This window comes from Rhamphochromis sp. 'chilingali' (genome assembly GCF_963969265.1).
Source record: "Rhamphochromis sp. 'chilingali' genome assembly, chromosome: 17".
Taxonomy (NCBI): domain Eukaryota; kingdom Metazoa; phylum Chordata; class Actinopteri; order Cichliformes; family Cichlidae; genus Rhamphochromis; species Rhamphochromis sp. 'chilingali'.
Genome location: NC_137944.1, coordinates 30,983,935 through 31,008,433, shown reverse-complemented (window position 1 = coordinate 31,008,433; position 24,499 = coordinate 30,983,935). Strand labels below are relative to the sequence as shown.

The 24,499-nt window shown below is 39.0% G+C and overlaps 1 protein-coding gene across 1 annotated transcript; it reads right to left on the bottom strand.

Annotated features, from left to right (window-relative positions):
* Positions 1 to 1,489: 1,489 nt before the first annotated feature.
* Positions 1,490 to 13,820, bottom strand: LOC308384441 (class I histocompatibility antigen, F10 alpha chain-like; the record flags this gene model as incomplete). Its single annotated transcript, XM_080863008.1, has 6 exons — positions 1,490 to 1,500; positions 2,219 to 2,236; positions 2,385 to 2,495; positions 3,608 to 3,910; positions 4,884 to 5,162; positions 13,562 to 13,820. The coding sequence occupies 6 exons, from the start codon at positions 13,818 to 13,820 to the stop codon at positions 1,490 to 1,492; spliced, it is 981 nt and encodes a 326-aa protein (XP_080719134.1).
* Between the last annotated feature and the right edge of the window lie 10,679 nt (positions 13,821 to 24,499).

The following is a 24,499-nucleotide window of genomic DNA, read 5'->3' as shown; positions in this document are numbered from 1 at the left end:
TTGTACTAGTTTTTAATGTGAAGGTTTTATATTAAGCTGAAGTTCATAATTTCTGGTGTGTAAATTGTTTCAAAGTCATATTATGTTTTATACACACTAAAACACACTATTGTGAAGTTTTACAGTCACAAACATATTACAATAATGCAGATTTTCAACCTTAATTCTATTAGTTAGAGATATAGTTATGATAATGGAGTTTTTTTTAATCATAAAATACTTTCAAAGCATTAAAAAAAAATTCAATTTCTCTCAGAGTTGGAGTGGAAACAGGTGTTGCCAGCCTTTTTTTTTTCAATCTTTGGAATATTTGTTCTGTGTCAGTGATGTCAAATTTTGTTGACTTCTCATTTATGTTTTAGATTTAATAATTAGTTAGCATTAGATGATATTGCGAATTATTTAAAGCAGTTTATAGTTTTAAAACATGGACTAAAAAGTATTTAAAGAAAAACTTAAGACTTATATATTTAATTAATATTCTTATATTTTGATGTTTTTAATTTATTTCTTGGGTGTTTGACATTGACTACTTAATGTTTTAGTGAACAGTGAAATGCACAATATTATATTTTTTCAACTCAAAATACTAATTGGGTTACCAAACTTGCTAAAAATGCTTGTAAAGCGTTGCCTTTTTTAAGTTGGAACTAATTAACAGTTTTTACAGCTCACAACTATTCTCTTACACAGCATTTATTTATTTATATATATAAATAAATAAATAACTCAAACTGGGTTTAGGAAGCACTTTATTTATCAGAAGTTAATTTGTCCAAGTTGCAACAAAATAGGAATGTCATACTTTCTACAACAAAGAATCAAATAATCCTAACCCAGCACACAAACTATGATTAACAGATCTTAAGGAAAAATATCAAAAGAAGCCAATAAAATAACTATGAGAGGAATGGAGTGGGAAAAATTCAAACAGTTATCTTAATAGACTAGATTATGTCATTTTAAATCATTTTAGGATATATACACACATTGTAATTTGTAAGAGAAGAATACATTTAATTTAAACTCACACCCTTTTAAGAATATTTACACACCAAAGAGAGATTCAAACTGCTATTTCCCACGTGTGGGACTAATAAAGCTTTTCTTACCTTATCTTATGATAGACTCATATTCTACATGACCTGTGTGGTGGAGCTGTGTATTTTTTACTTATCTGTGACAAAAGTTGAGAGTATTAACTCAACAACATCAATTTTAACAAGGTTAACAAACAGGAAAAACAGCTTTTTCTATATATTATCTTCATGTCTACCACAGACAAAGTCTCAGAAACCCATTGAGAGAACTGAATCATGTGCCCAGTTTAACTTTACCAATGAGGATTAAACAAAATATTTAATTTGAAATATTTCTGGAGATAAATTTAAAGAGATTATCTGATATCTAATTTTTTTAAAATTTAGGTTTTTTTTTTACGGTGGACTCAAATTATTTTCATGCTGTGGAGTTGATCATTTTCTGCTCTTCAGCAGCCACCTGTCAAGTCAGAAAATGACAGAAAAAAATATTGATTAAATACAGTGCAGTCACTCTGTTTTTACTTCATATTTTAACAGAGATCTTTTTGATTTAGTTACAGAAGATGTGTTAGAGTAATATCTGTTCTGAAAATATCTAATGCTGACTTTAATTAGTACCTAGAGAGCCTGCAGCAAAAAAAAAAGTGATGCACAGGCACGAGACAACAACAAGAATTTCTTTAACACAGTGATGCATCAGGATTAAATGGTGAATCTGAATGTTTTATGTTGTTCTACATATTGTAGAGGTCAGCACTTACACCCAGGTTTCAGGTTTTTACAGTGGAATGAAATACTACAACAATGCAACTGTCATTTTTTTCATTAGCTTATTAGGTAGTAGATTATCCACAGAGCTTTACCCTACTCCTACTAGTGTATATTTAGTACATCTGCCCTTGCTCTTTTAAAATAATTTTTTCTGAAAAACTAATTTGAGAAATGATAGTTTGTGCTGTATTTATGACTCACTTATCAGTGTCTGAACCATCAGATGATGAAGATGAAGTGTCTGAATCTAAAAATAAAATTAAAATGATATTTTAAGGAAAAACAGTGATTTCTGTCAAATTTCTCAAGTGATATCAAAATTCTTAAATGAAGCAACAATAATGAAAATATAAAAGAAATCAAATAACTGTAAAAGTTTAAACTTTGATATTTAAAATACTTACTGTTTGCAAGTTTGAATCCTGAAAACAAGAAACAATATTAGTTATTTATTTAGAACTTATTGAAGGACAATGTATCAATTATTTACCATCTAAACTATTAAATATTAGTACTTTATGAAATTATAAATGGTCATCGTGAAGTGTGACAACATCTTTTTCTCCTCACCATTGTTTCCTTTCTTGAGGCACTTTTTGTAGACTACAGCGAATCCCAGGATGACCATTATGCCAACAACACCAACAACAACAACAGCAGGAATAGGGAATGCTGAAGGACCTGAATCCAAAACATTTGCACTGTTTATCTCACTGTTGGACCAATGAATTATCAGATTCTTCATTAACACTACTTTAGACATTTCATTATTTGAAGAAGATCACAGAAATCAAACAAATGTCAGAGATATTAAGTGTAATATAGGAATCCCTTGATTTTCAGCAGTAACATGATTAAAAAAAAAAAAAAACTAACCCAGTGAAATGAGGTTTACAATACATTACAAAATATATTTTGAGATTTGAGAAAGAAAATCATAAATAAAAAATAATAACAAACAAGCCAGTTTCCCTTCACCACACTTTTCATATTAACCCTTTCATGGGGTCACTACAGTGGACAACTATTCAAAGGCTGTTTTCTTGTATTTGTGTCAGTATTGATGGTATACTTGCACATAAACCACTACACTGGACAGTGATGTGTCACTCCAAAGGCAGGGTTATATTTGTTACATATATTCTTAAAGTGTTATAAAATATATTTAAAGTATATATTACAATTTTTTGTTATGTTATAGTTTTTACACGGTGTATATTATTTATTTGTTTATCAAATTCATAAGTCAAAGCATATGTTGTCCACTGGACAAAACCCTCTTTGACAAGTAAATGTTTAAAAAAATGAAGTTCAAAAACTTTTTTTTCATGCCTACAAGTGAATAAAAATAAGAAAAAAAAATCCTGATTGAGGTCATAATTCATGCATGAAATGGTTAAACACAACATAAAGGTTAAAATATCAGCCTCAAATCTAAGCTGTACAGGTCTTAGGATCACTTTTTTATTATATATTATTTTGGTTTTTGTTTTAATAGGATGAACTTCCCAGCAGAGACAGTAGTGAAATTAAAAGATCATCTTTCTTTCAGCCTTGGAGCAGCAACTCAGAAAGTAATGATGAAAACGAGTCTGAGAAAGTCTGAAGAACATGACAGGGCCAAGCAGTAGTATTAGTAATGCAATTATATTTCAAAGTAACTTCACTACACTAACAACCAGTTTTGATCTCCTTGCTTTTCCTAACAAATTGGAGCTAATCAGAAAAATGATGGAACAACAAGGAACACCATCTTTAAAATAAAGTTTATTCTCCTCTGATACCAGTCTTACCTTCATTGGTCTTGATCTCTGATTTGTCCAGTCTGGTGACGATGTCCTCGTTCACACCAGAGAGCTGAAACACACATCTGTATCTGTCCCAGTCTTCAGGTTTGACTGATGAGAGATCCAGGTCAACACTCATCTGGAAGGTCCCGTCATTGTTGGTGAGAATCTCTCCTTTGTTCACACCCTCATGAAGCTCCACTCCATCCCTTTTCCAGACCATCTCGGCTCTGTTAGGATAGAAACCTGTAGCGTGGCAGCTGACTGGAGAGGAGGAAGACTTCTGGAGGAGAGACACTTTGGGGACAACTGTGGAGTAAAGACAAACAGTTCGTTCTTTCTGTATTATTACTATTACTTTTATTTGAGCTGGAGAGGTGCATAGTGCAGACGAGACGTGAAGAAGAGAGTGCAGACAAGGTGGAGTGGATGGAGACGAGCAAGAGTGGAAAGGAAGGTTTACAAGATGGCAGTGAGACCTGCTGTGATTTAATATCTGAGGATGGTGGCACTGAGACAAATACAGGAGACAGAACTGATGATATTAAAATGTTCATAAGGAGTGAGAAGGATTAGAAATGAGTATATCAGAGCTAAAACTGTGGAAGATGATCTGCTATGACGACCAGGAGCAACTTTAAAAGATTATTATTAATATTATTATTATTTAAACCATACCAATTTCTTTTGATGTGATGTAGTTTATAAAATTAAATTAAATTTGAAATATGTATCAAAAGGCCACGCGAAGTGCAATTATATTAACCCTTTCACACATAGTGGTCACTACAGTGGACAACTATTCAAAGGCTGTTTTCTTGTATTTGTGTCAGTGATGATGGTAAACTTGCACATAAACCACTACATTGGACACTGATGTGTCACTCCATGCCTTGCAGGGTTATAGTTGTTATAGTTGTTACATAAATTGTTATACTGTTATAAAATATTTTTAAAATATATTTAAAAATATATTTGTTATGTTAGTTTTTACACAGTGTATATTAATTATTCATTTGTCAAATTCATAAGTCAAAATGTTTGTTATACAACTAAGTGGACATGTAAAAATACTCTTTGAAAATGAAAAGTACGTTTAAAAAAATGAAGTTCAAAAATCTTTTTTTCATGCCTTAAGATGAATAAAAATACTCAAGAAAAAAAAGCTCTGATTGAGGTTTTCATAATTCATGCATGAAAAGGTTAATTTAATATCATATTAAGTAATAAACTGAGACATATAACTTTTGGTTAACAATCTAATTCTGCTCATAGATTTTACCTGTTTTCATCAGAGAGCTCCTCCCATAGGTCACATACTTCTTCAGCCAATCAAGACACTCCTGGGTGAGGTAATTCTTTTCCTGAGCCATCCAACCCCTGTCATTGTCCCACTTTTGTCTGGTGGTGAGAGCCTGTTTTTTTGGAGCGACCCACGTCTCTGTCTTCAGGTCAAAGCTGATGAAGTCCTCTCCATCATAGCCGTATTGTTCATATCCAGTCACTTCACCTGTTTCTTCATCCCATTCACAGCCGTACATATTCTGGACAATGTGAACACCTGACAGAAACACAGAGACAAAGACTGCAGTGAACCAGAGAGGCTGCACTAAAGTCTTATACTGACACAGAGACGTGATCAACATATAGAGGATCTACATTTATGGCTGTTTTTGTCTCAGTGGAAGATTTTTAAAACCAGTCATCATTAACAATGTAGATTTTAGAAAAAGACACTGGGAAAAAAACAGAATTCATTTTCTCCCGTTAGCACATCTACGTCCTGCCTGCAGAGATATCACTGCACAGTTTATCTATGCTGCTGTAGGTGGAGCAACTTCCTGTGAGCTGCAGGATCAGACAAACACACTAAGCTGGATCCTCAGCAGCCGACACAGATCCTGATTCTGGATTTAAATTTCCATCCTCTGAAACTCTGCAGCCGTCATCAGTCCTAAAAAATCCTTCCTGTGAGAAACTAAACACCAGACTGTCCTGAGCTTTTTCTAGAGGTGTCTCTGTTTAATATGATCATGTGACATTAATCTAATCTGGAGTTCTACTTACAGCATTTCAGGCTCCAGCAAATGCTTCATGTCATCATTGATGACTATGCAAGAAATAATTTTTGATAAATCAGTTAATTTCTTGTGCTGTGACCTGACAAAAAGGTGAAAAAGGTTCCTCTAAGATTTTACGACCATGTTGTCATTTTTATTACATTTACTAAGAGCAGAGGACTGAAACAATAATTCAGACCTTGAATTTGACTCCATGCTGGGACACTTTGGTGTTTTTCAGCGCTGTGACCAGATCAGATTTTGCACTAAAAATATTAAAACATTCACGTTAATGATATTATTGGATGTGTAGCACAGAGATCTGTGAGCGTCGCTGATGCTGTGGTGAGAGCAGACAGTCTACAGATGAGGATGATATGAGGCCTTTTATTTATAACGTCGCTGCTCTCAAAGCCACGAGAAACGCCTCAGTGCATCATCAGATATTTTCTTTATGTCAACATGTAGAGTTACGAGCCACACAGGCTAAAAATTGCCACTTTTCCAACCCCTCTGGTAAAGACATGATGTAAAAATCGCTGTTTAATAAATCAGGACGCCCTAAAAATCAACGAAAACCACACCAGGACTCCTGCTTATGAGCGGTGAAAAAAAACGACGGATTTTTTCGGTCATTGAACGCCCCTTTGTAAGTCATGTGGAAGCGAACAAAAGCAGAACGGTCTCTGTGAAACAAACAGTCCAAAAAGTTGATGCTGTTCATCTGGACGTCGTGTTTTCAGCGGGAGAAACGTTTCATCGCTCATCTAAATGACTTCTTCAGCCTCAGCTGACTGCAGGTTTCCCCAACGTTGAAACAGGACATCTGCATAATGCCTGATGCTAACACTCCGACTAACAACGGGCCGCGAGGTCAGTGTCTGATCATAAACACGCAAACTGTCACGATCATTGATCAGTGGCCCTGAGTAACACGTACAGAGAGTTGGCCTCACAGCCCATTGTTAGTCAGTGCTGCTGGTGATCAAATAGGCAAACTTAAGCGATCACTTTACCGGACTGAGGGATGAGTTGGTGTCTGCGCTCCTTCTTCTTTGATTGGAGTTAAACTACAGTGGATGAGAAACACGAGGAGGCCCCGCATAGTTTAAGAAAACGCCTCACAGCTGTCACTGAGCGCCGGGTAAAGCAGCTCAGTGACCGAGCAAGAGCGCTGTTTTTCCGCAGCTCTTAAATGTCGCGCACACCCGTGACGCCTAATGCAGCGTTCAATGACCCCGCCAAAATGTTGTTTTTTCGCTGCTCACATGAAGGCTTTCAAACACCACCCGCTGGCGCTAAATACGGTGTCCTGGCGGGGTTTTCTCCAACCTTTACTGCGTCCTGATTTATTAAATGGCGATTTTTACATCATTTCTTAACCAGACGAATTGGAAAAGTGGCGAATGTTGGCCTAGACGACACCACATGGCTGTGGTCATGTAATTATGTCTGTACTGTGGATGATTTTGGAGATGAGCGTCAGTATTTTTAATTCAGTTCGTCTCATTTATTTTGTACGAGGTTGATTCAAGTTTTTTTACTTGAGGATTTAGTCGCTGTGAGTTTTGTGGGTTAAAGTGAGGAAACATGTCGAGTTAAAGAGGACGTGAAACAGCACATTTTACAGCTTTGACACAAAATTAAGAGCGTTGTGATTTATTCTGAGAGAAACGTTGGATTCAAAGTGATTCTTGTTTATAGTCATTTTCCTGCTCGCTGATTTGTGGTCGTTACAGCACTCATTACGTCACCAGGTCGGCTGGTTGGGCAGCGCTCCCAGGAGAGGTGAGCTCATCAGAAACTATAAAATGGCGGAAGAGGTGAGCTCATCAAAAACTATAAAATGGCGGAAGAGGTGAGCTCATCAAAAACTATAAAATGGCGGAAAAGGTGAGCTCATCAAAAACTATAAAATGGCGGAAGAGATGAGCTCATCAAAAACTATAAAATGGCGGAAGAGGTGAGCTCATCAGAAACTACAAAATGGCAGAAGAAGACAGCTGTTTTGATGCCCCGCCCACACACCTTACAGCTCACGCTTTGGAGCCAGTGAGGAGGAGAGAGAGTGACCACAGGAAACAGCTCAGAGGATCAACAGGTGGAGCGAGCAGGTGAGGAGAGGGCGAGCGACACCACCTGTCGCGTGCGTGAACGCTGCAGGGAGACGGCGAGCGAGTCGAGCTGCTGTCAGGAAGCTGCTGTGGATCCAGCAGGTGCTGACGGTCTGACATCTGAACGTCACAAAGTCGTCTCTAACCTGTCGTCTCCTTTTCTTTATGAAGTCTGACAGAAGGTTAGAAAACGAGCAGCTGCACCACCACGACTCAGAGGTGAACTACACCGACTCAACCTGACAAAGATCATTTACTGATCAACAGTTAGCGTCCAGTTTGTTTCTGCTCTTATCGTAGCTGCAGAACAACGATGATGCTGGACTCAGTTATGCTGGACTCAAAGCCTTTGATACACGGAGCATCGTTTCATCTTTCAATCTTTAAACTAATTTAGTTTCAGTAATTATTTCTCTACATCAGTCAAAACTCTACACAAACAGTAACAGCTGTAATAAACTGATGGCTGCTACATCCACAGATTTAACCTGCACGGAGGAAGAAGACGAGGCGGCTCCGCCTCTCTGCACCTCTTCCTGTTAGTGTTTTATCAGACGAGTAAAATCAGGTGATGTAAAAGGATCTCCGTCACTGGCAGAGAGTTAATCGCAGCACAGCTGACGACACCGCTCTGATTTAGACAAATGAAGGTCAAGTCTGAGCTGCTGCAGTGAACAGTTTCTCCAAAGCTTCCAGATTTGACCTGAATATTAATAAATGTGAACTCATCACAGACGCTCCAAATCTGACCTTTGTAATATCTCCATGAAACAACAGCTTCCATATTTAAGGATGTGAATCACTGAGGATGAAAAGAATGAATCTAAGTCTGATCCCTCCTACAAAAAGAGTTAAAAACAAATTCAGCTCTCTCACTGAGAGGAAGAGTTTTGACTGAAGCAGGAATCTCTGGTGTCCCTGAGGCAGCGCTGGCTCGACGCCTCCATAATAAACCATCAAAGACACTGACAGGCTGCTCTTCAGCTTCATGTGGACGAACAGGAGACGTCACATTAGAAAAACAGCTCGTATGAACTCGATGTAAACGGTGGGCTGAATGTTTCAGATTTCCACACTTTAAACGGCACATTTAAGATAAACTGGCTCAAACAGCTGATCAGAAGCCCCGCCTCCATCCTGAGCGCTACACCTGTTCGTTTCCTCTCCGAGTCGCAGCACCGAGTTTTTCTCGTGTGTAACTTTGTGGATAAAATCCCCGCGAACACGTCGGCCTCTCATCGCCGGGCTTCCTCGTCACAGACTCTCGTCTACAAACACAGTTTGAGCCTCACACTTATTTTATGTGGAACAACAAGGATGTTTGTCCAAGAGGAAATCTGTTTTTCTGAATATTGGTTTGATAATATGATGATGTTGGTAAATCAGCTGTTCCACACAGACGCCGAGCTGCTCTCTGTGAAGAACTCCAGTTAAACATCATCTGCGGCTCCAGGAGATGATGTCACAGCGTATTTAAATATCAGCAACAGTTCAGACTCAACATCTGTCCTGTTCTCTCTGTGACACACTCCCACTGGGAAAACAGGTTTTTTCTGGTGGCTCTAAAAATAAAAACAAATCTATTGGATCTTTATTCCAGAGAAACACGAGCACGTCACCAGATGCAGTTTGTGTTTGGAGCCGTTTGGTGGATGAAACCTGCAGCGACCTGATGAGCATCTGATTACCAACAAAGTTCAAGAAGTTTCTTTAAACTCGTTCATAGACTTGATGTGAAAACGAGCTCGAAGCTGGACTGAAAGCAGACGCTGATGTGAGCTGGAGTTTCTGGAAGAGTCGCCCAGAAGCTGTCGCACGTTTTGCTTTTTGCACTTTTGTTCAGAACTTTTGGTCGAATCTGTGAAGCTTCTGTTGCAGAAAATCTTCTAAAGGTTTTGATTTATTTTGGAAAGATGTTTTATTTGCTCTGAAAACTGAGCGCGAACAAACTAACAGCACCAGCAGAGATATAATGGACCTCGTTGTTTTATGGGCAAAGTTTCACGTCCATCACAGCGAGGATACTGGGATCACAGCGAGTACACTGGGATCACAGCGAGGATACTGGGATCACAGCGAGGATACTGGGATCACAGCGAGGATACTGGGATCACAGCGAGGATACTGGGAGACGTCCCTCCTTTCTTGTGTTTGCTGTGAGTTCAGGCCGAACGTTCGATCAGTTGAAGACTCGAAGGATCCTGAAGCTGTTCAAACTCTGCTGTTTGTGACAGATAAACAGATTCAACAGAATCTGTTTGATTGTTTCTTTCTCGGCGTTTCTTCATTTAAATAAATGTTTTTAGACGTTTAATAACTGACATCAAACATGTTTGTTTCCCTGTTTTGTGTTTATTCATTTTCAAAAATAATTTTGTTTTGCACTAAAAACAAGAAGCTGCTGTGGATCAGCTGCTCGGGGTCGTCCTGTGTGACCGCCTGTTATCAGCTGCTTCGCTGTGAGAGGGGCGTGTCGGAGGAGCGACCAATCGGCAGCGGGTGCTCTGACGTCTGCTGACGACAGCTTAACGTCAGCGTCTGAAAGCGGACAGAGCGACGTTTGAAACGTGAATCAAACCGCACGGTTTAAGACGAGCCGCTGATTTTAAGCTGAGCTCCACGTCCACGGCTGCTGCTCCACTGATGACCGTTCAAACCGCGCCTGCTGCTGATTGGCTGATGAGACGTGAGGTCACAGCCAGGAATATATTCAGAGTCAGGAAGCAGACTTTGTTTCACTGACGGCGTCTTCGGCTCGTTGGTGACGAGAGTTTAGACTCGGGTTACGTCACAGCTGATGGCGAGCGTGTCTGTGCTCGCTCTGCTCAGGTGAGCCACACAGACAGGTGTCAGGCTCCTCCCCCTCTTATGTCCCCTCGTCTCCCCCCGTTTCCCTGTCGCACATGTCTGTGATCACTTCCTGTTGGAAGTTTCTAGAAATACACTAAGAGTGTAAGTGGAGCCTTTGACGCCATGTTTGTTCACATTCACGCTCTCTCCTCTTTAACAGGAAGCTCCACAGACTCGAGTCCCGGCGGCGCTCCGTCCTCGTGGCCTCGAGCCGCTGTGGTTCTGCTCGTGTTATAATAACAGTAACGATAATAATAAAAGTTTAACAGAAACAAGCAGCGCGGTTTTCATTCTGCGCTTATTCTACGTTTAAATTTCGAGCGTTCTGATGAAGTTTTCATGTTTTTTTCTGTTGCTGTCGTCTTATTGTGGAGACTCACACACTCACATCTGTTTTTATTTACATCAGTTGTGTCAATAAAACACTTTGATTTGTTTGAAAAAGGCTGTTTAAAAAGAAACGATTGACTGATGTTTGCAGCGGATGGAAACAAACAGAAGCCTCTGAGGGAAGAGATGCGATGGTTTTTTTTTTTTTAAACCTTTTTTCCTTTTTTAAAAATCGTGGCGACAAAGCTGCTGTGGGAACGTTTCAGCGTCACCGCGTCGTCTCAGTGAGCGGTGACGTCACACCAGACGGCAGGAAAAGCGAAGCACAGGTGTGAAACTTTATTTCTTTAAATCCAGTTTCAGTCAGTTTTTTTAAAGCAGGCATCCATGTTGTAACTTCTGTTTAGTGCAGGTCGTGTTTCACGTTCGCTTTAAAGCTGCGCTCTGCTCTGAGTCAGGATTTTACACCTGCTGTGACCTTTGACCTTTATTACACATGTAAAGAAACTTAAAAAGTGAGCAGAACTATGAAGAAGTGACACATGTTTAACAAACAGGTAAATGTTGGGACTCTGTCCTCTTTCATCTGGAGACGTTCAGCTGATCTCTGTAAGTAATCTGATTACTGCAGGTTAAATCTGTCATGGCTGCGTGTGAACGAGGTCAGCAGTGATTGGCTCTCACTGAGACGCTGGCTGATGTGTATTTTACTTCATGCTCGAAGTGAAAAATAAACTCAGACCTCAATGACTCCATCGTCAGGCTGAGCGCTCGGGCCTGCTACCTGCTGCTGTGAAGGAGGAGCTGCTAATGAAGATTACACACTTATGCTGTTTAGTTACCGCCCCCTGTGTTTCTGTTCAGGTAACTACATCTTATAATCGATGAATGAAGGTAATTGCAGAGGGGAGACATGAAACAGATAATCAGATAATCTAATGAGACTGGTTTAAAAATTAATTTTAAGGATTATTGTCTTTTTATACTAGTCTTAAAAATACCAACTTAAATAATCCTAATACCTTCAGCCAGTTTACATTTTAAGACATTAATTTCCTTGATTATAATTTTTTAATAAAAAGGTCATACATCTAAGACCATAATATCCAACATACACTGAAACTCAAACTGTAAAAAACTTAAAGATTTGAAAAAACCAGTGTGAAATGCAGAGATTTCAGAGAGAACAGAGTAGCAGATAAGCAGCTGCACAGACCTGTCTGAGCAGATATACCTCACTGTTTCTGGAGTTTTTACACGATTTAATCTAATGTGTGGGACATGGAGGAAAAACTCTGGTTTCAGGTGGAGAAGAGTCTGTCCCTAATAACCATCACAGAAATAACATTGTTCTGTTTCAGTGCACGGTGTCAAATATTGCTTATCTTTTTGGTTACACTGAATTAAGATGCTCCTTCGCACTTCCCACCCTGCTATAAAATAATGGTCTGATCCTTCTTTATTAGGAAGTGACATCATCAGGGCAGCAGGTTGTAAGCTTCTCTCTTACATTCTCTTATATTGTTTATTATTTTAATGAACACATTGGCTTTGTTGATCTCAGGTTTTCAGCTCTGTCATGTTGTAATTTCACAATTAAAAATGTTTTTGTGGCTACGAAGCACAAAAATATTATAAAAAATCTTCAACAACTGCACATTTCCTCATGTAACAAGGCTGAATGTCTGCTACAGCTTCACAGTGTTTGATGCATTTAGTTTAATACTTTTAGTTATTAATGAGAATCCTGATTTACATAATCAACCCCGCAAACAGTGATTTTCTTCATAAATAACTTAAATACAAGTGTCAGTCATCCAGTTCTCCAGCATATTAAAGTGTCAGGAGTATTAGTAGTATTAACATCAAAACTTTGACTCACAAGGCCTGTCACATTTTTTAGCCTGTTATAAATTCAAACTTGTTTGGTGTTACTTTTAACCAGCTACTTTTCCTGCTTTAGTGAACATGTATGAGCCTCAACCAGATCTCTGTTTACACTCATCCAGTTTTCTGACAGAAGGAGCAGGAAAATAAGTACAGGCTGATTGATCACAGGTTTAACCAAATCAGACTGACCAATACATGCTGACTGAGACAGTTTATTTTTTATGTCTGAAGAAGAAAAAAAAGAACAAAAGAAAAACATTCTGTCTTGTTCTATTCAGTGTCAGCAGTGAAGTTTCATAGATCAATGAGGAAATAACTCATATTTCAATTACATATTTTCATAAATGTACCTCTCAGTCATAGTTTACCCAAGGATACATTTATTAATAACTACTTGTTTCTAGCTGATGATTTATTTTCTTCAGTCATTACAAAAATCTGAAAATTCTCAAACTTGACAAATAAACCACAAGATTTTTTTTAAATTTTACATGATAAAAGACTTATCTTTAGGTAAAAATGTATAACTCCTGCTATACCTGACTAGTACTTAACATGATCATAACACAACAGCAAATATTTTCCATTTTACTAACTTCATTAAAGTGATTTCTGTTATTAATAGTCACTGTACATAGAGAAGTGTGTGTGTGTGAGGGAGAGAGAGAATTAAAGCAAGAAAGGGGGAAGTGAAGAAAGTCATCTAAAGCATTTACCTTTTGACTGATTGAATCGCTCCCTTGCAATTTCGATATTTCCTTTGAAAGTTGGTACATGGCCCCTCAGAACGTTTGTCTGTTGGTCATCATACTCCTGGCCAAGATTCTCTTTCATCCAGCTCTGCCTGCTCTCAAATCTGTCGATCCGGCTGTCAAAGTAGCCCATCACTTCGTCATCCAGGAGATTCAAGGCCACAAACTCAGGGAAATTATTCAGACCAGAGGAGCCTGTATAAAAGGCCTTCCAGGAGTGCATTACTGAAATTGAATAGTGAAAAAAAATACTACATTCATAAAAACACGTCAAAATCGCACTTCCAAAACCAAAGCCTCTCACATTAACTTATAAATCAACTTATCTCCATGACTGCTACTTTGTAATGCTTGTCGCAGTCAACTTAGTAGAGCTTTACTGCCCCCTGCTGTCACAATAAATACAAAGCAATAGGCAATACACGATAACCATACTGTTTGTATCTAAAGATATTTTTCAAACTGAAGTTAAAATTAACATTTAAATTTTAATATTTGGACAGACTAAACAGATATTATTAATGTTAATGAAAATAAATGATGTCCATTACAGGTATATTTGTGCTAAGTTCTTTAATAAGGATATCTTTATAGCGTTAAAATAATAGCTTCATGGATTGTAATTATTGCTCAGATCTATCAAGTAACAGGGTTAACAACACGTGTAATTTGGTTGCTTCAGTATCCAAGGCAGCCGAGGTAATCATCAGCTAAAATCAATTCTCCAACAACAGCAGGAATAGTAATAATAATACCAACGATTCTTGATTGTGTTCACAAATCATATTAACTAAAATATACTGTGAGAGTTTCTTACCTGCAGATATGGCCTGGAAACTAAGTAAAATCACAACCAAACCCTTCATTTTTATCTCTGCCGCGAACAATTGAAAACAAAAGCGTAACAAAAACACCGTTTAGTTCTCAAGTTCGTCACGGTGCTGTCTGCAGACGTTTAGCGAATCGATGTGAATCGAAAATACTCGGGCGAGGTTAATAGTCGTGGCAAATGTGGGCTGGGAATACCGTCGACCAATAGAAAATCAGAAAAAGGATATTCTGAGTGGTTTCTAGGCAGATCTGAGAAACTGAGGTTGCTGTTAGGGGACGTCACAAGAGAATAAGCTTACGGCACAGGAAAAACTATATTAGTGAAGATCTTAATTTTAAGAAAAAAAACAAATTATTCTTTTAAGGAGAGCTAGAAAACCTGACATTAAAAAGCATTATTTGTCCTCTAAGGCAGGCTGTCTAATTTATTTTACTTAAATGGGTGCGATCTAATATTTAGAAAACATTAATTAAGAATAAATAATCTGTTTATAAATCAGACGATTAACACCCTAACATGTCCCACAAAAAGCAACGAATCCCAACAGTATAGTATGTCTCATTACATGCACAATAAATTCTCAGATCACACTGGGTCTTATCAGGCACACCTTCCTATGTATAATATTTGAGAAATAATATATTTTACATTTGTATGATGTGGACAATTTTTTCAGATAGATAACTCCTTTTTCATATTGTCCCATTCCTGTCTGGTAATACTGGAATTTATTGAAAACGTAGACTTTTTGTGTTTCTTTCACTTTACACAGCCACTCAGCCTGCCAGACTGGACCGTTTTGTTGGCTGGTTTTGGCTCCTCTGGGCTTTTAGTTTAACATCCCACTACAAGGTGAGTTCAGGGGTTAGAGCAACAAGGTAACTGTAGCTGTGTGGTCTTGCTCCTTTAAGTGAGTTTAGCCCAACAACATCCGTCAGTTATGTTAACCAGTCAGCTCAACTTTAGGTGGTAGCCTTGCACAAACGACACGATTCAGCCAGAGGTCCTTAAGTCATCAAATTAGGTTAATTCTAATTTGATTATCTTGATTTAATGTCACAGCCTGGGTCTTGGGCCATAAAAATAACTGATTTTAAAAAGCACACACAACTCAAACTTCAGTAATATTCATACAATGTACACAGACCGAATTTGCACAAAGTTAAAAACTGCAGCTCTATTGGATAGCCACCTCAGTGAAATGACGATGTTCCCTCCCCCAAAGGCCGTAGTCTGTCACAGTGTTAGAGCGCCACCAGTCGGTCAAAACAGCATACTCCTCTGTGCATCATTCTAGAAAATCATGTGATATATCTGTAAGGTTTCATTTTTGCATGTATGTAAAAATTAGAAAATCTAAACAAGCAACCAGTCGGCCAAAGTTGGAAGTCACGTTTTAGCTTGATACTGTGATTGTAAAAATAATTCTATCATAAAATAAAAACACAACTATGAGAGATGCTGTGACAAATAATCGGTATCAGTATATTATCTTCATATGTTGTCTGTGAAGTAGTCTGAGATTGTATCATGCATCATTTTCACGATATTTTCTGCATTCTTAGAGAGGCAGACAGTTAAACTGGTTTATATGTCATCTTACGTTTCTATAAGGTATTAATGCAGGTACAAAAGTTCTACAAAGGTTATTTTGTGCCTATTTATTTTGGGGATAAACAAATGGGGGTCCTTCACACATCATGTCTTTAATTTTTCATCAGTTCATGATATAAAAGTCTGTATTTATGTAAAGGAAAAACACAATAACTCAGGTAACAACTGAATGCAGGCTTTTGACCTTTGCTTCTCTCATGTTTTTGTAGTGTGGGACAGATACATGTTTTCTCAATCCTCGGTGGCAGTTGGGGAGGTGGGGGGAGTGGAGGGTTGTCCTCATTCCCTTCCTAAAATCTACATCCATGGGTGGGATTCAAAGCTCCAGTCACATTACAAACTACATCACTGCAGTGAGTCTTTTGATATTGATCAAAGAAGTCAATTCTGGATCAGTTATGTGTGCTGCACAGCATTTTTTTATGGTGATGATAGTTTAACCTGTAATACTCTATTATCATTTTTATGAACATACAAAGGAATTTATATCAAACATATTACTAAAACATGTATTAAAGAATGATTGATGTCAACTGTGTGATGTTTTACTTCCAGTGGAAAATTTTTGTCTTCAGATGGTTTTTGTATGCTTTGTTCAGACTGTAGAATTGGAGAAAACAAGCTGTAAATGTATTAAAAGTTGTATAGTGGTTAAAGGTAAAAGTTGTTTAGTGGTTAAAGGTAAAAGTTGTTTAGTGGTTAAAGGTAAAAGTTGTTTAGTGGTTAAAGAATCTGTTCCTCTCTTCCATCTGTTTCTAGAAATTACATGATATTTAATGTGAAAGTTTGCAAGATTAGTCAGCAGAAAATAAATGAAATTATATTTAGTTAGTTTGAGAGATGGGTGCAGTGCTTTTGACATGAACAATATTTTCTTCTATTTCTCATAAGCCCATAGGCCTTTAATTACAAAAAATAAAATCTACAGTATGTATTCATTTTGGGCAGCATGGTGGTGTGGTGGTTAGCACTGTTGCCTCAAAGCAAGAAGGTCCTGAGTTCAGTTAGCATTTTCAAATGAGCCGTTACATATTATATGAAGCACATATGTTTACTTCCTTATATGAAAATAAACACAGTATAAGCGTTTCACTATATGTTTAACTCATTGTTCTATCTTGTGACCCAAAGCCTAGCTTTAGTTATACACATTTTCCTTGTGAACTGAATTTTAACTGAAAAGTTTTTACTCAGTCATTATAAAATCTGCTGATTAAAATAGGCATTTTTTTCTTGGAATTCGATTGTGGAGGGGCATATTTTACAAATATTTTATTTGTACTTCCTGACATTGCCCCTGTCATTGTGCATTTGTGCAAAATGCCCACAAAGCTTTTGATGTCAACTGTGTCCCTAAGGCTGTTAAGCAATGTGATCTCACTCTAACAGATCTGTGGTGGGGTAGCTTGTGAGGGTTTTGATTCTGTGCCAGAGAGACTGTGAATCTCTGATGTTACTAAAGTGACCCGTTATTTTGTTAGAAGAAATTAATGTAATTAATTAATTTACCAGCTAGCTGTGACAATTCCTCTGAAGCCAACTGTCTACCACGCGTGAGGACCACTTGAGAAGTTAAGTTTGCTATTATCTTCTAACAGGTGGCTGTAGCTCAGGTGGCAGAGCAGGTCAGCCACTAATCAGAAGGTCGGTGGTTCGATCCCAGGCTGCATCCTGGCTGCATGCCAAATATCCTTGGGCAAGATACTAACCCCGTGTTTGCCTACTGGTGGTGGTCAGAGGGCCCGGTGGCGCCAGTGTCCGGCAGCCTCGCCTCTGTCAGTGCGCCCCAGGGCAGCTGTGGCTACAATGTAGCTTGCTATCGCCAGTGTGTGAATGTGTGTGTGAATGGGTGGATGACTGAATGTAGTGTAAAGCGCTTTGGGGTCCTATGCACTAGAAAAGCGCTATACAAATGCAGGCCATTTACCATTATCTTCTAACAGTACAAAAAAATGCCATTCAATCTCCTACAGCTTTGCTGCTACCTTGGATGAGTCAGATAAAATATGATGCAACATGTCACACTGTCAGTTTATAAAGATTGCCAGATGCAGCTTCAAAAATACTACATTAGTGTTAAAACAGACTAGTAGATAGAGAAATTAAGTTGTGAGGGAAAATAAGAAGCAGTTCTTTTTTCCCCTCACAACTTAATTTCTCTACTATTTTGACCACGATCCAGATTTTTTGTTTTTTCTTGGAACTTGGCATGATATGAACCAAATAATAAATCAGAAACCAAACCATTTACCTTGTTTGAAATCACTTCCATGGGTCTGTCGTTCATGCTGGCTCATTTGTGGCTTTGTTTTCAGTTATTAAAACATCTGTTTGGTTTAGGTGAAAGCCTAGCTTAGTATATTTAATGCGATTGGTTTCACTAAGCCAGATTTCAATGAGAAAAAAAGGGCATAGCTGAACATTCAAAATCCTTATCTATTCCACGGAGGAACTCAGTGCTGGTCCTCATTCATTTTCTTGGGCAAGGAGTGATGTTTTACCCAGTGAATCAATAGGATTACAGTCTGAAATTGCTGCTGATGGAGCATCACGTGTCTGTAACAAAACTAATTGGTCTGTGAAAACTATATTGAGTAACCAACCTGGTGTTAACCAGTTCTTTGTGAAAGAAATCAGCCTGAATAATCAAATAGGCAGAGAATAAACAAAAAGACTGCTACAAAGCACTCTCCTCAGCATGGCATCCGCTGTGGCATCTAATGGTACTGATGAGTGCCACTCATGTGCAATTTTTTAAATTCTTATACTATTAGACATTTGGCATTGTTAATGAAAGCACCACTGTCGAATGGCTTCTTAAAGATAGTTAGAAATTAAGGTTTTAACTCAGCATAACTCATACCGGATATTGTTTCTGCATGTATTCATTGATATGATGTAATGTATCCACATCACATCAACAAATGAATAAAACTGTAGAAGTATGAAGGTTAACAGTGAAAATACATTATAAAAACACACAAACAAACCTCCGCTTTGGTTGAAGCATTGATTTGCAACTTCTATATTGACTTTGTAGACTCTCTGAGTATATACAATGCTGGTACACAGTACCTTGTTCCAGGTACTTTTGTAACTTGTCATGTTTCAGTTAGACTTACAATGAAATACTGAACAATGTTTCTCATTAAATGAAATATTACATATCCAAATATTTAGTTGACAAAATACCAATTTAATGCCTACAATTTGCAAATCGTCTTAAAAATTGTATTCAAATCCAGAAACTCACATTTCTGTAGAAGAAAAAAAGAAAATCAAATAAGAGAAAAAGTCAATCAAAGTCTGAAAACAAGAGAATTATTTTCAAGGAGATTCAACCTAAAATAACACAGACTACGTTAAGAAGCACTGGAACTGGGAGACCTTAGAAGACGTTTATCTGATGTTTTGACAAAGGACTAAGGAGACTGAGACAATAAATCCAAGACATGAGGCAAGAGGAAACAACTGGGAACACAGTTGGAACCAAACAAAAGACAAAACAGGGGAAGCAATACTAAAGGCAGAGCACAATAAACACAAATGTTGTGTCCAAATTCAGAGGCTGCATTCCTTGCAGGCTGCATTCGAAGGATTGATTAACCAGAGCTCTATAAATAAAACAGGAAGTGAAATAACTGAGCAGGGGAAGACAGACATCTGTATAAACAATAATACAAGGGATTTGATACAGGAGAAAGGGGACACAGAGGGAGGAAGACGATCAAAGGAACTAGGAATAGAACTGAATGCACACAAGAATAATAAATTAAGTAAATGAAAAAAATTAAACAAACCAGGAATCAAACAGGTCATTTTAATAAGGTCCAAAAAAACTCAAAATGCTGGGTAACAGACCCTGGACTGTATGTCTGCTCTATAAATACAAAAATAGATTTATGAATCAATGTTTTATCTTTTCTGATCATCTTATTTTAAAAACTTTTACAATTCGTTTTGTAAAAACTGGTGTTTGTAGGTCATGTTTTCATTTTGCATCAGTAATGATTTACAGTCCTTATTATGGCACTAACCCGACCATAGGCTGCCAATGAATTCATTTTTTAGTATTGTGCAGATTACAGAATAAATAAAGGAGTAAATAAATAAATAAATAAATAAATAATAATAATAATAATAATAATAATAATAATAATAATAATAAATAAAATAAAGCAGATTACAGAATAAATAAAAAAATTTTTATTATTCTGTAATAAATTACAGAATAAATAAAATAAACTTCTAATAAACATTAGAGGTTTATTTATTTACTAATTTATTTTGGAAAGTGAAAGGCTTCAGGCAGAAACAAAGTAGTAGCGCCTAATCTGTGATTTTGATCAGAGACCTAAAGTGACGTAGTGATTAAAGACACATACAAATCATGTATATTTGTGTCTCAGCTGTTATCACATATTTTCTGAAGTTATTTGTACTTAATCATATTCTTGCTAATTTCATTTTAAAAGTAGTTTAAATTATGCTCATGTTTACACAACTATGCAATTAACCTTGAGTTCCCAGAGTAATCCAGATACAATTATTCATCCACCCACAAATTTAGCTTGCACCTATTCCACCTGATTTGGGACAAGAGATAAGGTACACTCTAACAGGTCTCGCCCAGAGAGAGAGAAAGAGCAACCATACACTCTCACATCCACACCTATGCTTCATTTAATCACCAGTTAACCTAAAATGCGCGTTTTTGGACTATATGTTACGGTCGCTGACCTCTAGTGGCTCTCCCTCTGTAGAAGAGTTGTTTTTCTCCTTTTCTTGTGTTGCAGGTCTGCCTCATGAGCCGCAGCTGAGGTGTGTTCCAGCTCGTCAGCCACGGCATATAGGCTGCCATCCTAAACTGCCACACCCCCTGCCATTTTCCCCATGTTGCCAGAGCTGTGAGCTGTAGAGTTTTGGGCAGCGGGCCTTTGTGTGTATGTGTGTGAGAACTTACCCTCTGTGAACTTTGGTTTTTCTTTCTTTTATTGTGAGCGAAGGTGTACCCTTATTGTGATAATTAGTTTGTCATTGTGGAAGCAGGTAGGGGTTCTCTGCCATTTTTGTTTCACCTGTTTTCTCCTGGTTTGGTTAGACAGGGAGCTCAGCCATTGTATTTTGTTTTTGGTTAGTGAGTACTTGGTTTTGATTTCTAGCTAAAAGGGGGTGTTTTGTTTATTGTTTTGGCCTTGGAGACCCTGAAGAAAAGAGCTTCCCTGTGTTTTTGTACTGTAGTAGTTTTAGGCAATAAATCTTGTATACTGACATCTCTTTCTCCAGTAGTTCATGTGTTCCCTTTCACTTTGTGTTACCCCTCACTCCAGTCGACACTCCGTTCATTAAGTGGGGCGTAACATAAGTGGGGGCTCGTCCGGGATTATTTGGGTTATGGCACAGTTTAGCCTGGGTGATTTTATAGCTAGGCCTGCATTGGACCAGCTTGATGCATGTCGGAAGGAGGATTTGTGTGCTGTTGCCGTGCATTATGACATCCTTGTGGCCAAGTCCATGAAGAAGAGCGAGTTAAAGACTCTTGTTGTCAGTGGGTTGGTTGGGCAAGGCGTGTTCCCCTTAGAGGTGGACTCGGGGGATGCCGCGTCACTCCTCGAAACCTCTGGTCATCCTCAGGTTTGTGCTGAGGAGGGGGCGGGGACACCTACGGTGGTCAAACCAGGTGAGGGAAAGCCACCAACCTCTCTTCCACGGTTTGAGCCCTTCTCTGTCGAATCTAGTAATCCCAGTGTTAGTGCACGCGTAAAGGTACGTTTAGTTCGTCTTGAACTTGAGGCCAAAGAAAGAGAACGTAAGGATGAGCTTGAGTTCAAGTTAAAGTGTCGGGAGCTAGAAGCTGAGACATCTATTAGGTTGCGTCAACTGGAGTTGCAAGCTAACAAATTGTCTCCTGAGCCTTCTGCTCCACCTACAGTGAAGGATGAAGACAACAATAGCAATCCTTCAGATAATTCTCTCCCTGCTCCTGCACCTCCGGCATTTGATGTGGGCAAAAACATTGCCCTAGTTCCACCATTCAGGGAGACTGAGGTGGAGGCCTATTTTAATGCGTTTGAGCGCATTGCTATGGCGTTACATTGGCCCAAGGAGGTTTGGTCCCTTTTGCTTCAGTGCAAATTAATTGGTAAGGCACAGGAAGTATGCGCAGCTCTCACTATCGAGGACAGTCTTGTGTATGACAATGTCAAAAGCGCTATACTCAGAGCCTATGAGTTGGTGCCTGAAGCCTACAGGCAGCGTTTCAGGACCCTGAGGAAATCCGCTGCTCAAACATTCCTTGAGTTCGCAAGGGAAAAAGGGACACTATTTGATAGGTGGTGTCAAGCAAGCAAAGTGTCAGAGTTCAACGCATTGCGTGAACTGGTGTTGTTGGAGGAATTCAAAAACTGTGTTCCTGATCGTACAGTGCTGTACCTGAATGAACAAAAAGTGGCCACTTTGCAGGAGGCAGCTGTCCTGGCAGAAGAATTTGCTTTAACGCACAAAAGCGTGTTTGTGGGTAAATCCGAATCACACTATCGTGAACGACTGGAAAAGGACACAAAGCCTCAACCACATAGGGGTTCCTTGGGTTCCAAGTCTGATAGACAATGTTTCTACTGTCACAAAGTGGGGCATATAGTTTGAGTGTTTGGCTCTTAAACGTAAACAAGTGCCCCAGCAATTAAAACAAGCCAAAGGGGTTGGCCTAGTCAAGTCGCTGAGCTCCCCCCCCCCATGTGACCATGAGTGAACCTGATAAGTGTTTTAAACCCTTCATTTTCGATGGTTTTGTCTCCTTAACAGGGTTTCCCGGGGATCAAAAGCCCGTGAGAATACTGAGGGACACGGGGGGCTCGCAGTCATTTCTATTGGCCGACGTTTTGCCAGTCAGTGATGAGTCATCTTGTAACGCTAGTACAATAGTGCAAGGTATTGGGATGGCCTACATACCTGCACCATTACATTGTGTTCATGTGCAGTCGAGGTTAGCCTCTGGTTTGTTCAAGGTTGCAGTAAGAAACTCATTTCCTATTCAGGGTGTTGAGTTTATAATGGGAAATGATATTGCTGGGGACAAAGTACTCCCTGTTCCTGAGGTGGTGGATAAACCCAGCTGTATCCCGGAAGAGGACGAGCTGTTGAAATCCCACCCTGATGTGTTTTCTGTCAGTGTTCTTACCAGGTCGCAAGCTCGGAAGCTGGAGGAAGTGAACCTAAGTGAGACTGTTCTTGGATCTGTTCTAACTGGGGACAGAGAGCCAGCTGCTAGCCCTTCTAAACCAGCGCTCGATGAACAGGGTCTGGCTACTCTGTCTGAGGTTCTTCCTTTGCCGGTCTCACGTGAGTGTTTGAGCCAGGCTCAGGAAAAGGATGAGTCACTCGCTAACTGTTTTAAAGAGGTAAGCGAGTTAGCAAACAATAAAAAGGCACACAGGTTTTATCTTGAGGATGGGTTACTGCTAAGAAAATGGGTCTCAAGACCTGCATTACAGCAGGAAGGGGGTGATGAGGGTTGGGGGGTGGTACGCCAAATAGTCATTCCTAGGGATTACCGGGGTGGCATATTGCAGCTTGCGCATGAACACCCATGGTCAGGTCATTTAGGTATTACTAAAACCTATGACCGCGTTCTTCAGCACTTTTTCTGGCCAGGTCTGAAGAAAGACGTTGCCAAGTTCTGCAAAACATGCCAGGTTTGCCAAATTGTGGGTAAACCTAATCAGACAGTGCCACCTGCTCCTCTTAAACCCATCCTGGTAGTTGGGGAGCCTTTTGAGCGTGTTTTAGTGGACTGTGTGGGTCCTCTACCCAGAACAAAAACGGGTAATCAGTTCCTCTTGACAATCATGTGTGCCACAACCCGTTTTCCTGAAGCCCTACCACTTCGAAAAATCACCGCTCCCACTGTGATTAAGGCTCTACTTAAATTCTTTTCAACATTCGGTCTGCCTAGAATTGTTCAGACCGACCAAGGCAGCAATTTCCAGTCAAAACTGTTCAAGCAGACATTACAATCACTTGGTATCAGACACATCCCTTCCAGCCCTTACCATCCCCAGTCACAAGGTGCACTAGAAAGATGGCACCAGACCATCAAGTTGATGATGCGAAAATATTGTCTGGTGACTGACAAGAACTGGGATGAGGGACTGCCATTCCTGCTGTTTGCAGCTCGTGAAGCAAAACAGGAGTCCCTTGGTTTCAGCCCTGCTGAATTAGTTTTTGGGCACAGTGTGAGAGGGCCTCTAAAAGCCCTGAAAGAACAATTTTTGTCTGATGTGCAGCCGCAATCAAATGTGCTTGAGTTTGTCACGCAGTGTCGGGAACGTTTGTACCATGCTTGTGCAATAGCTAAGAAGTCTCTGTCAGCAGCCCAAGGGAAAATGAAGCGGCAGTATGACCGGAAGGCAGTGCAGCGTTCTTTTAAACCTGGTGATCAGGTACTCGTGTTGGTG